General features: G+C 35.8%; 1 protein-coding gene across 2 annotated transcripts in view; it reads right to left on the bottom strand.

The window, feature by feature from the left end:
- The window catches only part of LAMA2 (laminin subunit alpha 2), a 613,797-nt gene that overhangs the window by 178,550 nt on the left and 419,217 nt on the right, over nt 1-16,030 (bottom strand). For both annotated transcript variants that reach the window (XM_078447300.2, XM_078447301.2), the window contains exons 31-32: nt 15,324-15,458; nt 3,508-3,632 (exon numbers count right to left, since the gene is read on the bottom strand). In XM_078447300.2, coding sequence (XP_078303426.2) covers nt 3,508-3,632; nt 15,324-15,458 — 260 coding nt within the window. The remainder of the gene's footprint in view (nt 1-3,507; nt 3,633-15,323; nt 15,459-16,030) is intronic.

Raw genomic sequence — 16,030 nt, 5'->3', positions numbered from 1 at the left:
TGTTTGGCAAAGAGCAAGGGACTCAAATGTAGCATCATTGTAGAAGGGAGGAGAGGGCATTGACCTGGAAAGGTGGTCAGATTGCAGAGGGTAGAGGGTTCCTTCTACTCTGTTGAAAAAATACCTGACCTTTCCTTAAGCAGGCAGTGAAAAACCCCTCAGCAATGCTGCACTGTCACAATGGTTGACAGTTCGTCATATTTGTTTTGGTAAGAAGTATTGAAAAACTAATGCATAGAAGTGAGTTAGTAACCACTCACCACGCCACATCCTTTACTTTTCTTTGGGGCACAGTTGGAGGTTATTAAAGAGAGGTGACTCAGCATCCTCCATCTATATTTCAGAATCTACTTTTATATCTCAGGAAGAAGTGCCTTTCTTCTTTGCCCTGGCTGGTTTCTTTGCTTTGCATTTTAACACTTCCCTTCTTACCATACACAGATCTTTGCTTTGTTAATTAACGTTCCAAGCTTTAGGTAGTGATATTAGTGGGTCACGAAATCACGTTAGTGGGTTTTGACTAAAATTTCTTCTAAAAATGCAGAATAAAACTGAGAAAAGTTATAGGATATATATGTTTATAAATATATATTATATACACACAAGTTTTTTGTGTCCCAAGGTCTGATGTAAAAAAAAATGATTTCTTACAGTGGCTGCAATTAATAAAGTTTGACAGTCACTGAACTAGCCACTTTGCTTCAGCTTTCTGATTCTTGTAAGATCCTTCCCATAAAAATATGCTTGAATTACATAAACCATAGAGAACAGCAATGAAAACACACCTTTCTATTGATCCTGTGAACCCATCAAGATAGGACTCTTTCTTTTCCTTCTTGACATTTTCTAAAGATACACGGATCTCCTTGGAACATAATATCTGTTTCCACCATGGATTGTCAAAACTCCTCGGTGATCCTCACGGTTCGTGGCTACCATACGTACTCAGTCTCCATGGACAGCTGCTTCTCTTCTCTCTCATGGCGCCCCCTGCAGTGTGCTCTTACTTCTCTTGCCTCCCTGGCACCCCCTGTCTTGGTTCTGCTTTCCCTTCTGGTTTCTCTAATGCAGGTAATTCTGTCTTTCCTTCATTCCACATGCTCCCCCTTGGGTCACATAACCCCGGGAAATCTTATCCAATTTTAATTCAGTTATTAACATATCTCTTCCCTCTGCCCTTCCAATTCTCGTATTGCTATTTCCTGCAGCTATTTGCATATTTCCATTTGGACAGATCTTTCACATCAATGTTAACCTATTTGGAACATAAATTGTCTTTCCTCTGCAGTAGCTCTCTCCTGGTTTCCCTATTTCAGTTAATTGCACTACCATTTTTGAGGTCAACCTGGCTCAAAACCTTTGGCTTCAACTCTTGCCTGGCCTGAACCCCTCATATCTAATTAGTTATCAGTTCTGTAACTGCATTCAACAAAGATCCCATCCATTCCCTCATTTCCCTTCTCGTTACGATTACCTACCTTCAGGTTCTAATTATCTTTTGCTAAGTTAGTGCAGTAGCTTATTAATCGCTCTCTTCACTTTTTTTCTTCTCCTGTTTCAATTCATTTTACTTAGCTCTCTCATAACAGGCTTTCTAAAGGGTAGCGCTGATGGCATTAACGTTTTTTTGTTTGTTTTAACTAAAAGTCTGCAATGTTTCCTCATTATATAGAAAATTGAATAGTAATTTCTTAGCCTGGTGTTCAAGGATTTCTATAATATAGCCTCCATTCTCCCACTCATTTTCATCTGCAGTTATGAATTCTATTTGAACTCCGTGCTCCAAACTCTTACTTATTAGTTCTTAAACATGTCTTTGTTTTCTGTTTTCTAAGCTTTTGTTAATATAATCTCCTGCTAATTCCACCAGTAAAAACCTCTCAATCCACCATTTGTGACCTATTATAAATACTACTACTTCTTCCAATATGTTCTTGAAGCTTCCAAAACCAAGTGTGGTATCTTGTGCCTTTGAATTCTCTTTACATTTAACTTGACTTCTCTTAAGGCACACATTTTATTGTGAGACTTTTCAACACATGTTATGCTTGATTGTTATCAAAGAAGTTATCAATTAATTACTGAATTTTTCTAATCCAATGGCTCACATTTTAATGAACGATAAAATAAATAACATTCTCTTTGTTTAAATCTGGTCGTCAGAGGGAGATTAGGGAAAGGGAAATAGAAATAATATTATTTTTCACACACCTACCAATTGGTGCTCGGGTGAACAAAAAGAATGTGTTTTATCTTTATCCATATCCTACTCACCTAAAAATTTACATTTGACTAAAGACCTGTAATTCTTTTAAACAAAAAAAGAGGAGCTTGCAGAAGAGAGACAATTTACCTGAAAATGTTTCAGAATGTATATAAAGCCAACGATGAAGAAAAAACTGAGTCAGCACAGGGGCAATCCTCTCTTTATCTAAGTTGCTTTGTGGTTCTTCTATAGTCAAGATAAGGAGCCCAGGATTCTAATTCTAAACAAACCACCATACATTCTTTTCAAAAGCAAGTTCTTAGAGAAAACATTGCTCTACCATGTAGAGATTGAAATCTATAAATCACTTAGCAGAAAATATAGACAGCCTTTGCAAAAAGGATTTTCATCAATATATAAACCAATGCAGAATGTGCAGACAGCACTGAAATAAAATATTCTAGCTTTTGTTTCCCCTTATGGCTATGTTTCCATGGTACCAAGCTCAGACCATCTTAAGAGAAAGGGGCTGTGATTCTGGGAGTATAAAAATAAGTCACCCTCCTTTAACTACTTTTTTCAATTATTTTCTTAATACTTCTCTGCAAATTGCAAATTAAACACATAAGATGAGTGGAAGGGGTCACAAAAGGGATATGATCTGCAGTGAAACACTTCTTCATAGCTGAGTTTATGGCAGAACTACATGCAAATACAAGACCCTTATAAAAGTGTATAAAATTATGCATGTGTCTACATGTATCATTTATGTCATTAACATAACTTATGTCAGTAATTAGTATTTATATTTTAATTAATAAGTAATACTTACTTGGGATAGGGTTTTAATGGAAAAATAAACCATGGAATACTATGTGCTCACTTTTGTCATGTTTTTATACTGTTTGCAAAAATTCTCTTCCTTTAAATTTTTTTTAATGTTATATTCAGTTTTTTGAGAAAGAGAGAGAGAGAGAGAGAGAGAGAGAGAGAGAGAGAGAGAACACACACATGAGCAGGGGAGGAGTAGAGACAGGGAGTCCCAGATTCTGAAGCAGGCTCCAGGCTCTGAACTGTCAGCACAGAGCCTGATGCAGGGCTCAAACTCACGAACCATAAGGTCATGACCTGAGCTGAAGTTAGACACTCAACCGACTGAACCACCCAGGTACCCCCCAAATATTCTCTATCTTAAACTGAGATTTTGTCTACAAGGAAAAAAAAATGAAATCATAGAAAGCCCATTTGCCACACAGATGGTGCTACTGATTGGGAAATCTGGTAATGTTTCTCAATCTTACTTGTTGCTGGAAGAAATCAGAGGGCAAGCACATTGCTGACAGTCATTTGGCAATCCCCTGACAATTCCATAATATCCAAGAGTACATCGTTCACAGAAGTCACCAGCAGTGTGATGTTGACAATTCTGCAAAGGAAAGGGGAAAGTTTGTTTTTCATTTAATGAGAGTAGAATGTAATTTACCATACAGCTCCCCACCTATGAATACATATGCTCTTGTGAACACACACACACACACACACACACACACACACACACACACACACCATTGAAAGAGTTCTTGATATATGTGTGGGTGTGTATATGTATATATATATATATATATATATATATATATATTTAATTTTTTTAACATTTATTCATTTTTGAGAGACAGAGAGAGACAGAGCATGAACAGGGGAGGGGAAGACAGAGAGGGAGACATAGAATCTAAAGCAGGCTCCAGGCTCTGAGCTGTTAGCACAGAGCCTGACACAGGGCTCGAACTCACGGACCTCAAGATCATGAGCAGAGCTGAAGCTGGACACTTAACCGACTGAGCCACCCAGGTGCCTCCTTAATATATATATATTTAAAGATGTTCTTTCGTAAGAGAAACTAGTATCAGGCTGTTGTAGCTATACTGACAATAAGAATTTCGTCTCTCTTTTTCCTACATCAATCTCTGGAAAAAATTTTTCTCTTATTATAATCTGGGGAACATACCTCACAAATTTCTAAAATTTATTATATCATCTGGCCATTTATGTGTCTTCTCTACAAGGTGCTAGAAAAGTACTAAAAATCCTGGGAACTTGGTGCATGCCTGTCAGTGGACTTTCTAAAACTAAACCAAGGTAGAAAGCATAAATGCTTAAGATGCAACAATAGAAAAAAAATTAAAGAAAAAAGGTCAGCCTAGTTACTCTCCTAAGAATGTTATTCATCTAATTCTTGCCAAATGTTAATAATTCTTTGTAAATAGGGAGGACCCAATCTGAAACCAGGAATCTCAGGTCAATATTTTATTTTTCATGCTTGCATAATAAGAGGCATTCGAGTAATATACTTTAAGACATTTCCATAAGGAAATGAGAATAGTTTCAGAATAGTATGCAGCTTTGTAATTAAAATTCTCATAAAGTAGAATTATTTAACGCACTGCAATCATTCATGCAATAAGGACTTAGAAAGAGCTACATCCCAGGCACTGAGAGAAATCAAGTGAGGGAAAAAGGTAAAATAACATCCAAACCTATACTAATTTATTTCTACTTTGGGAAGATAATTTAAAAGTGGCAAATAAGAAACATGGCAGCAGGAATGCAATATTGAATGCTGTTTAGTGGAAACGTGATATTTGACTTTGGGAGTTGAGAAAAAGGAGAAAATAGGAGGAATAAGGAGCTGCATTTTAGCTTGACCAGAAGAATGATGTCTTACAAACAATATCAAAATAAAAGTTGAGAAGCAAAAATGGTCAGTAACAGCTGTATATGTTAGTGAACTGATCTGACCAACTTAGCTGGAGTCACAGAGACACCTGTGGGCTCCATATTGAACTTGGCCGAGATCTCATATGCTTGGCTCTTGGCTCTATTCAGTCAATCAAGAAGCACATATTTATTTTTCATGTGTCTTCTAATGGCCAGAAAATATTTGGTATGGTATGTGTGGTCACTTACAAGAAACAGTAATTGAAGTCACTTCCTCTATAGACATTGCCATGGAAAACTTTTTTAGAACTTCTATAGACTCTTTTTTTCAGAGTTTCTGCTATTCCCTAGGGTGAAATCACAATGTCACCATGACGAATTTTAGGCCATTGTTTGTTTTGGTTGTTACAGCTGGGGGTTACATTTGAAAACACATTATGCCACTTATAGATGCATTTAATAACAATGTAAAATGGATCCAGTTTCTTACATAATAGGATACGAATCTCAAATACTCTAATTCTCCACCTCTCAGAAGATGATAACTCCAGATTTTCAGAGAAAAGGAAGAACTCACTTGAGTGTTCTCTCAGCTTCCTGTGAAAGACTTGGCATCAGTCCTGTACTACTTTCCATCCCTTTAAAATTTATTGCTGTCCATGGGAAGTAGTGTTTTGTCCTTTGTCTAAAGCTATTCTCATCCTAAACTGGATTTCTTACTTTCCTGCCTTCTGTTTTTTCCAGCCTTTGCATTTTTTTCTTTTTCTTTTTTCTTTTTTCTTTTTTTTGCTCATTTTTCTCATTAGCATTTGATGTTGTTCCAAGACTTTCCTAGCTCAAAAATATCTCTGGGGCCTCTAGTCTTTGGAGGCTAGAGACTATCTCTGATAAGCATTTTATTGTATTTATTTAAAGTTTATTTATGTATTTTGAGAGTGAGAGAGAGAGAGTCCAAGTGCAAGTGGGGGAGGGGCAGAGAGACAGAGACAGACAGAGAGGGAGAGAGAGAGAATCCCAAGCAGTCTCCATACTGTCAGCACAGAGCCTGATGGCGGGGCTCAAACCCATGAATTGTGAGACTATGACCTGAGCTGAAACCAAGAGTCAGAGGCTTGACCAACTGAGCCACCCAGGCACCCCTATACATTTTAAAAGCATTGTTTCCATTCTTGATTTCTATTTCCTTATCCTCTTTAACTCTCCCTGATTAAAAAAAAATTCTGATTATTGTAACTCCAGGCTCACTCATAAGATTTTTCTTGATAAATCAAAATTTACTGACAATAATAGGTCCTCATGATACATGAATTTTCTGCAGCAGCTACTATTTCTGGCCACTCTTTGAACTACTCTCTTTCTATGGTTTCTTTAATGGTCTAGTCTGCTGGTTTTTCTCCTAACTCTACGGCTACTGTTTCATGGACTTTTTTTCCCTTTCTGTTTAATAAGATTGGTCCTTGATTCTAAAGATTCTCATCTCTCTTTTGTCTTCTTTTCCCTACACATTCTACCTTGGTGATTTCATCCATTACTATGACTTTAGTTATCATCTCTTTGCCAAAACCTTTAAATCGTATATATTCAGCCTAGAAAGATATCTCTAATGAATTTTGGGTTTACATTTCCAAATGTTCCCTGGATAGATCTTATTACATAACACAAAAGCACCTTCAATTGAATGTCAAAAATTAAGCTCATCTCTCTTTAAACGGGCTAATTGCCCATTTCATCTGGAGTCACTATCATCTGCTTAATTACCCAGGCCAGGAATCTAGAGGCCTCTCTCATTCCAGAGAGCCTGTTTGATCATCATGTTCCATGATTCTATTACTCTCTGCTTCTTTACTTCCTTGTTGCTACTATTTTTATTTGGCTGCTCTCATCTTTTACCTGGTTTACTAGGACGGAATTTAGCTAAAGATACTGCTTCTAAATTTTTTTACCCAGTGATTACCCCACACTGCAATCAGAGTGGTCATCCTACAGAATTTATCAATCCATGCCATTCCCTTGCTGGAAAGCCTCCGTTAGTTCTCCATTATCCTCAGGATGAATTTAAAACTCTCTATCGTGGCAAGAAAGACCTTTATCATCTGTTTACCTCCAGCCCTACCTCCAGCCACTGCAACCTTTGTATGCTATGCTAAAATCATTTAGGACCATCTGAAATTCTCAAATTATGCCATGCTCTCTCTTTCCTTTGGGACTTCTTATATGCAAATCCCTTGTTAAGGAATGTTTTTCCATCTTCTCACCTGGCTAGCAACCATTCATTTCAGCTCTCATTTTAAATGTTGCTTTCTCTGATAAACATTCCCTTATGTCTGAAGTCAGGGCTGACTGCTCCTTCTAGTTCAACACAATGATTAAAACATGGTAGACATTTGATGACTATTTTGAATGACTGCATGAATGAGTGCACATTATAGGAAGTATAGATGAAACTGGCCAGTCTCCTTGATGAAAAAGGCCAAGTTTCAAGCCTAATGACTTCATAGAAATGTGGTTAGCAGAGCTAGATGCTTTGTCGCATATTTTGTATTAGGATTTGTTGGAAAACTACCATGATCGTCTTCTATTCAGCCATTCAAAGAAACCAGTAATTTAACAATAAACTATCCATTCCATTTTTAAGAGCAGCACGGAAAGAGAAAATGGTTTGAAGATAAAATAATTATCTATGAATTACAGTCTAAATCATTCAGCAAGGTGTCAAATGGTAAATAAGAATTAACTGGGGGAATGTTTTAAGAACATATTTTACAGTTGTTGAAATAAACATGTGCCACAAAATACATAGGATCTTGAACAATTATCCACACTTTGCTTTTGTAAAAATAAACTGGCTACATACTGAATTATTTTATGTAACCTAATATAACATTAATAATTGGCTCAAAACACAGATAATGTTGATCATTGTTAGAAATACAGAGATTCAAAAATATAGTTGCTGCTATTATACCTACAACTCTATATACAGATCAAGAAAATATCTTTACCTTCTCTGGACAGTCAATCCTTCACAGGGTTGTTGACATACTAAACTTGGTTGACAAAATCAAATGTTCTGGTTAGGTCCACAAAAACAACACATAAATCATGATGCTGTTTTTGAAACTTTTCGACATAGACATTTCATATGACTCTTCTGTCTGCTTTGAAACAGTGGACATAATTTTTCTCTTGTATAGACATTAATCTTTAGGAAAATTTTCTATATTTTAGATGGCTAATAAGAGGTTAATTATATTCTCAAGAGTGATATTATGCGTTGCCCTATTTCATAGGCATTGCTGTGCTGTGTCATTTCCTCTGCTCTTAAACACTAGAATATAAGCTCCTAGAGGGCAAGGCCCATACATGCGCTCCCCACCTTGATATCTTTTCATCACCTACCACAATACCTTCACATTGGAATGTTTACCAAATGCCACAAGAATGAAAAAAGAAATGAGTCTAAGTTCAAAACTTTTATATTAATTTCATCTTGTTAATTGTCACTCATACTTCCACCTGTCAAGCTCTTTTAGCTTCTTGACCACCATCTGATACATTAGATAACACTTCCAGCTTTATGTCATCTATTTGATAGATCTCATCTGGATCACTGATAACAATTTCAAACAGGACGGGGTGAAAGCCTAGATCTCATCATTGGACGCATGAACCTAGAACCTATAGCACACAGTTCAGCAACCACACCCATAAAACTTGTTAACTGATTACCATTGAGCCTATATTTTCAAGTTTGTTTGTAAAAACATCATGAAACATTCTGTCAAATGCCTATTTAAACAAACTACAGTTGGGATCATAAAGCTAGCCTTTACTGGCTTATGATTTAATCAAAGTATTTAATTTCTGTCAGCATTAGTTCATCAACTTTAAAAGGAGAAACAATTCTATCTACCTCATAAGCTTACTGTAAGAATAAATGTGAAAAAAATCTATCTACAGAGACCAGTCTTCAAGGTCGGATATATGGTACTGTCATTATTTTTGCTGATTTTCAGATATGATGTATCACACTTTCTGATAAATTTGATATTGTAATGGTATTCAGGAAAGGTCTCAGATATTATACATATAGTAACCATAGCAGTTATTCTGATATGTTATTTTGAGTGAAATTATACTGATTTCTAATGAGCACTGTTTATTTTTTCTATACTTGACAGTTAAGTAAGAAATCCTTAAGTTTTACTGGAGATCAAAATCAATGTTTGATACATTTTACTTTCCTTTACAAACCAGGAGTGACAATTCACTGCTTTCCATACTATGGCAAATTTCATATTTTCATGATTTTGCAAATATTTTTCATACATGGCTTTTAATCATATCCGCAGATTCTATCAGTATTCTAGCTTATAATTCACCTGGGCCTTCAAAGTGAAACTCATTTAATCAGATAACAGTGTGTTTACTCTCTCTCACAGTCTGTAGGTAGTATTTTGTAGTATATTTGGAAACTGATTCTAATACATTTTATCCAATGCTCTGTAGGTTACTTAAATTTTCTAAGTGTTAATTTAGAGTTGTAAAAAAAATGCTAACAATTCTACGTTGGTAATATTGTTAGATAAATTCAATAAAATAAGGTTTACAAAACACCTTAAATGCAGTAGATTTGTGTTATGAGTCTGTTTACAAAATATAAGGTTAATTGGTTAATCACAGATTCTGGTGGTTTCAGACAACGAAGCAGATCAATAACGGAGATTTCTGTTTTTTCTTTTCATTTTAAAATAAGAATAATGATAGAGTGAAAATAATATTTCCACAAATTATTTGGTGTTGAAAAAGTTATTTGAGCTAGCTGAGAATTCACTATTCCCTTTAAAAAAATGGAAAAGTAATACTGACTGGGGGTGGGGTGTAGTGATGATATAAAAATGTATAGATAGATATAGATACAGGTAAAGATATAGATAGTGATGTGTGTGTTATATAAAGTTGAAAACTCTGTCATTTATCTTTCTATCATCCATCTATCTATCTATCTATCTATCATCTATCTATCTATGTTCCAACTCTATCTATCAACCTACCTACCTATCTACTTACCTACTTAAGAGTGTCTGTGTGTGTAGGTGCGTGTACCGATTAGTGTTTGTTCACTCACCTCCTCTTCCCCCTGGGCTTGGGGTTCAATATCATATAGGTTTTGTCCTTCCATTTTGAAGAAAATTTTCATTAAGGGACAATAGTCACTGAGCTATTGGTAGCAACATGTCTCTGTGTAGGATATATTAATGTCTACCAGACAATTATCAGAGCAATAGCTTTCTGGTAAGTATCATTAGGAATTATGAAGAGAATAGTTGCAAAGTGATGTGGGTTTTATTAAAAGTTGAAATGCTTAGACTGTAAAGCTTTCTATAGTGTTTTTGTTCTTTTTTAAAGAAAGATATAAAGAAAATAAAAGTGAGGAAATCTAGCATAGTGCTAGAGATAATGATGTTTACATGTTTTGATTAATTATCATCTCATTGATTCTTAGACTCTAAACAGTGGATAACATGTATGGTAATTATTACCTTTATCAACATCATCATCGCTATCACTTCTATGGAGCTTATCATGTACTAAGTAAGTAGTGTTCTAAACCCTTTATAATGTATTTCATCGAACCCTTACAAAAGCTCTATGAGTAGGTACTACTATTATCTTCATTTTGTAAATGAGGAGACTAAGACCCTGTTAGCATGAGATAAAATGACTGGGCTTCCACAGCCTACAAGCGATGAAGCCAGGACTGGAATCAAAGCAGTCGGACCCCAGAGTCATGCTTATGACCGCTCTACCCAAGTAGAGGGCATTGCTCTGTGTAATGGAGCTGATATTAAATTGAGATCCACACAGAAAAGAAATCAGTATGCTTCAAGTTTCCTCAGTCACACCATCAGGGTAATAATAGGTATTTCCTATTTGCCTCCTGGGGCTATTTCAAAAATGAACAAAGTTGCCTAAATTCAAAAGTTGTATGTTCCCTGAGGAAAATATAAAAATTTAGAGTATAGTAACTAATACTAGCTGTGCATATTTGATGTGCACATGTATTTATTTTTCACTTCATCTGGGGATATCTCAAAAAATAGACTTGTGGCACAAAAAAGCTATAATAGCCAATTACTCAAAAGAGGACAATTTAAAGACGACAATTTTTATCCTAAAACAATGAAATTAAACTGTATCCTTTATGAATGTTTTTAAATTAATCATATGAATTAAACAAAGCCTTGCTAAAAAATACCAGTGAAGATTGCATAAGAAAGAAAAATGCATTTAATTCTCACTGAAGAATGTATAAATTAATCCCCTCTCCTGAAATTATTTATTGAATTTTACAGGCCAGCAGATTGGTGAAAGAGTACCAGATTGAACAAATAGTAATTATATCAGGAATTCAAGGATGGTTAATATTATTCAGTTATTCATCTAGTCAATAAAAGTGTTCATCATTCAGTTCAAGGTAAAAAGAAATATATTCTCATATCTTAAATGTATCTCTACCTTTACTTCACTCCTCACAAATAAGCATATGACCAATTTTAATATCCTGTCTTGACTAAAAGAAGATATCTTTAAGAGGCCAGGAATGAAAAGAAGTTTTCTCAACATGGTAAAGAATATTTATCCTAAGCTAACCACCAGAGTCATACTTTGGCGTCAAAGACTTGAGACACTAACATTAAAATTAGGAGTAAGATAGGAAGCCGATTATCCTTGTATTTAACATTTTTGGAAGACTTAATGCAAAAACATAAAATTATTATACTAGATACAGCTTCTGGCAAGAATAATCACAATTATAATTATTTGCAAATAATATTATAAATATAAAAATAATTGAAAGAAGCAACTGAGAAACTTCTAGAACTAAAAAATAGCGGTTGGATATCAAACACACGTAAAAACTCTATTCTGTTAATGTTTATCAGTAACAACAAATTAGGAAATATACTGAAACAGAAAAAAATATAATGTTCACCATTGAAGTAAAAGTGTAGGATACATAGAAATAAGTTTAACATGAGAAATGCACAACCTATACAGATAATAACAAAAACAGTTTACTGTGAGACACAAAATGTTTTGAATAGAGAAGAGTATTATTTTCCTGGGTTGAGGGAAGCTAATTAAATAGTGTAAAGGCAGCAATTCTTTACACATAGATTTAATACCATTCCAATAAAAATTCCAATAATGTTTTTTTGGTGAAGAGATTGAAATTGTGAATCAAATTCTGTCCTTTGGAAGAATATATAATTACATCCAGTCAAGAAATTAGAAAAGAAGAAGAAAAAAAGGGCCTTGCTTTGCCAGGTACCATAACTTAATATAAAATAAAGGTAGTCAGAATACTGTAATAAGAACTAGAAGATAAAGAGAACAGAATAGATGATCCTTCAGACATATCTTAATATAGATAAAACAAATTTATATGTATTCGGACACCATAATTTATCAAAGAGAAAAGGAAATGTTAATAATTGTTTCTTTAAAGTAATATATATTTGGAGAAAGATACCTCCTCATACCACAATAAGTTCTAGAAAGATTAGAGTTGGATCTCAAATTGAATCATAGAAACAATGGTAAATATCATAGTGTCTCAGTGTAGGTATTGAAAGACATGTGCCTGCGTAAGATCACCAGGAGAATGAGTGTAGTTAGAGAAGCAAACTGTTCCAAGGACTATGGGAACCCCAGTGTGTAGATCTCAGGTAAGGAGCTAAACATAGCCAAGAAGACAGAAGGCGTGGTCACCCAGGTTGGAAATCCCTGGAACAGCATGTCCAAGGAAGCAAAGTGAACAAAAACTTTTAAGATGAATGGATAACTCAGAGTAGCAAATGCTGCTGAGCAATCAAGAAAGATGAAGACTGATAGATGAACACTAGTCGCAGGGTTCAGTATGCTGGTAGAGCTAAAAGCCTGATTTTAGTAATTCAAGAGAGAATGGTGGGAGAGAAATTGTGGAGAGAGTATAAATAGCTCTTCACTGTATAGGAGAGGAATGAAGTGGTAGAAGTCAAGAGGGAAAGTGAAGGCAAGAGAATTTGTTTTTATTATTATTATTATTATTATTATTATTATTATTATTTGGAAGAGAGAAGAAGAACCAAAAAGTGATCATACAAGAGGGAGGGTGAAACAGGGATGGGTGGAGTAATGCCCGTGAGCAGGAGAAAGGGCTGGGATCAGGGGAACCTTGGTGGCTCAGCCTGTTACGCCGCCGACTCTTGATTTCGGCTCAGGTCATGATCTCACGGTTTGTGAGTTCAAGGCCCACATCAGGCTCTGGGCTGATAGTGTGGAGTCTGCTTGGGATTCTCTTTCTCCCTCTCTCTCTCTCCCCCTCCTCCACTCATACTCTCTTTCTCTCAGAATAAATAAATAAGCTTAAAAAAAAAAGGCTGGGATTTAAAGCATAAGTGCAGACTTGGTCTTTTCTAGAAATAAGAAAAGTCCATCCAAAATGATGGAAGACTCAGATAATTGCACACAGATGCAGAAAAAGTGGGTGCAAATGGTAGTGGAAGATCATGTTAGTTCTCTTCTGACTGCTTCTAATCTCTCAATGAAATAATAAGGAGCATGACTATCAACTAAGAGTGAGGCTGGAAAAGGGTTGGGGGAGGGGGCTGAGGGCTTGAAGAGAAGGGGAAGGTGTGCGATAAGCATCCAGAAATGTGGGAAGGGAAGTGGACTAAAGAAAAATGGCACGACTGCAGAGCAACACGAAGGGTCCATTTGAAGTGAGTGATAATGAATTTATGGTGAGATTAGACAGCATACTTGTCTGTTTTTCATCAGCCACATTCAGCTTAGAAGGAGTAGAATTTACCCAGTGTTAGAATTCATGGAGTGAAAATAAGTAAAGGAGCAGCACGAGAAATGAACATTACAAAGCAGTGATACCAATGGAATGTTGAATATTAAGCTGGTTGAGAAAGTGAGGGCATGAAAGAGGTAAGGAACAATGAATAGGTGTGAGCATCAATGGTGAGACTAAAAAGGTTGAAGATGATGTATTAAAAAGTGAACTGGAGAGTAAAGAGATGGTAGTCAAAAAGAGTATAGTTGACCTTGAGACTGTGGAGTCACTGCAGTTACTCCTAATGACAAGTTCTAGAATAGCACCATGGAGTAAGAACAAGAAACATAGTTAAGGGTATGGAAAAGTTAATTTCATGGACATTAAAATCACCAAGAATTATTAGGAATAATGGTAGAACAATGATACAGAGGAAAAACCTTCAAGGAAGGAGGTGGGTGACCTGAGGATTAATAGAGAACATCAACGAGCAGGTGTAGTGGGCAAATAGATGGGGGCATGAGATTCATAGCTGGGTGTTGTTATGAGGGAGAAAGGAGGATGATATGAAAGTGGCCATGAGGAGCAAGGACGCCTGCCTACCTTCATGCTCAGGCAAATGAAAAGTGTGAGAGAAAACGATAGTTACTCCTTGGGGGCGCTGTGGGAGGAGCAGTATGTCAGGGAGAGCTAAATGAAGAGAATACTAAGTGAACAGGGAGAATATGTGGGGGATTTTGCTGAGTTCCGATCTTGAGTTCCAGAAGGCTCACTGAAGGGGTTTCCAAAGATGAGAAGTGGGAAATGGGTTCAGCAAATCTGATGTCCAGAGAGCTGTGTGAGGATTAGAGTCTGGGGAACTCTAAGTGGTGACACGGCAAACTTGAATTTCTTGAGTCCTCATTGTTCCAAGGTAGATGGCAATGGTAGAGAGCAGGATGTTAGCATGAACAGGACAACAGCAACAACAACAACAATAACAACAACAACGAGTAGCTGGAATTCTAAGGAAAATGGTTAAATTATGGGATATCCAATCAAGACTAAAGATTTCAAGGAACATCCAGCAACACAACATGCTCAAAATAGCTACATTTAAAAAGCAGAACATAAAATGGCACACGTGGTATTATATAAATCTTATTTGTAAATGCATGCATAAAAATGGTAGAAAATACCTAAAAGTTTAAATGTTTATGTTAAATCTTAGATGATTTTTACCTTTTTAAAATATTTTTTATCATTTCCAAATTTTAATAAGTTTATTTGCGGGTGTAATCAGAAAAAAAGTCCTCGTGTATTTTTAAATAAATAGTAGTGCTCCCAGGTGTTCTTCTAAAATGCTGTTGGTATTTTATTTCTCGACAAGAGCAGTGGCTTTTCCAATTATCAATTTTTAATTACTTTAAAAAATGCATAATATGGGTAAATGTTTTTTTTTTCCTGCATGTTTTATTTCACACACATACACAATTACGTTCCCTGCAATTTCTCTCGCCTCTGCACATGGTATCTGAGCATGTGTAAAGATAAATGAGCACATGGGCCTTCTTCACGGAAGGCTCAGGTAAATACCTGGCATATAGAAGTTTCAGGGTCACATAGGCTGCTGTGTCCATTACACTGACATGGAACGCAGGTACCCAGGGTTGGTCTAGGAGTGTGGCTGCCTGGCTCAGACCGTAGTCGATAAAATCCTGGCATGCATGTCTGAAAGAAAAGGAAACCAATTAGGGCAGCCAAGTTATAAATCTTCGTTTAGCAATACTTGGGTTCTTCAGTGGTTAAAAAGGACTACTTTTCCCCTCCCTGCATTAAAGGCAACATCACTTATAAACACAAGTGCCAGTTTTGATTCCTAATGTGTACTTTTGTGTGGTCCTTCAAGTGTACCGGGAGCATCCGAGACATCAGACCTCGGAAAGGAAAGCTGTCATTTACATATACCACTCAGTCTGAAACAACTTCAAGTAGTTATTTTTTGTTTTTTATTTTTTTTTGAAAAATAGGTTTATTTTTAAATAAAATTGTCATTTGGACTAAAGAGAGAATTCCAATGTCTTTGACAACCTAAAATCTGCTTCTGCTGTGCCTGATGGATAACTAGCAAATGTCCAATGGGACTCAGGGAAATATTAAATAGAAAAGTGTCATGGTTGCATTATTTATATCAATATAATTTAAAGACGATAAAAGCAAGAAATTCAAAATTCTCCTGTCTTGGGAATATTAGGCCACCAATAAAATTTATCTTTCCCTGATCCATTTTTTTTTCATTTTGC

Source organism: Panthera onca, chromosome B2 (genome assembly GCF_046562875.1).
Source record: "Panthera onca isolate mPanOnc1 chromosome B2, mPanOnc1 haplotype 2, whole genome shotgun sequence".
Classification (NCBI taxonomy): Eukaryota; Metazoa; Chordata; class Mammalia; order Carnivora; family Felidae; genus Panthera; species Panthera onca.
Note: the sequence above shows the minus strand (reverse complement) of the source record. Positions and strands in the feature narration are given on the sequence as shown.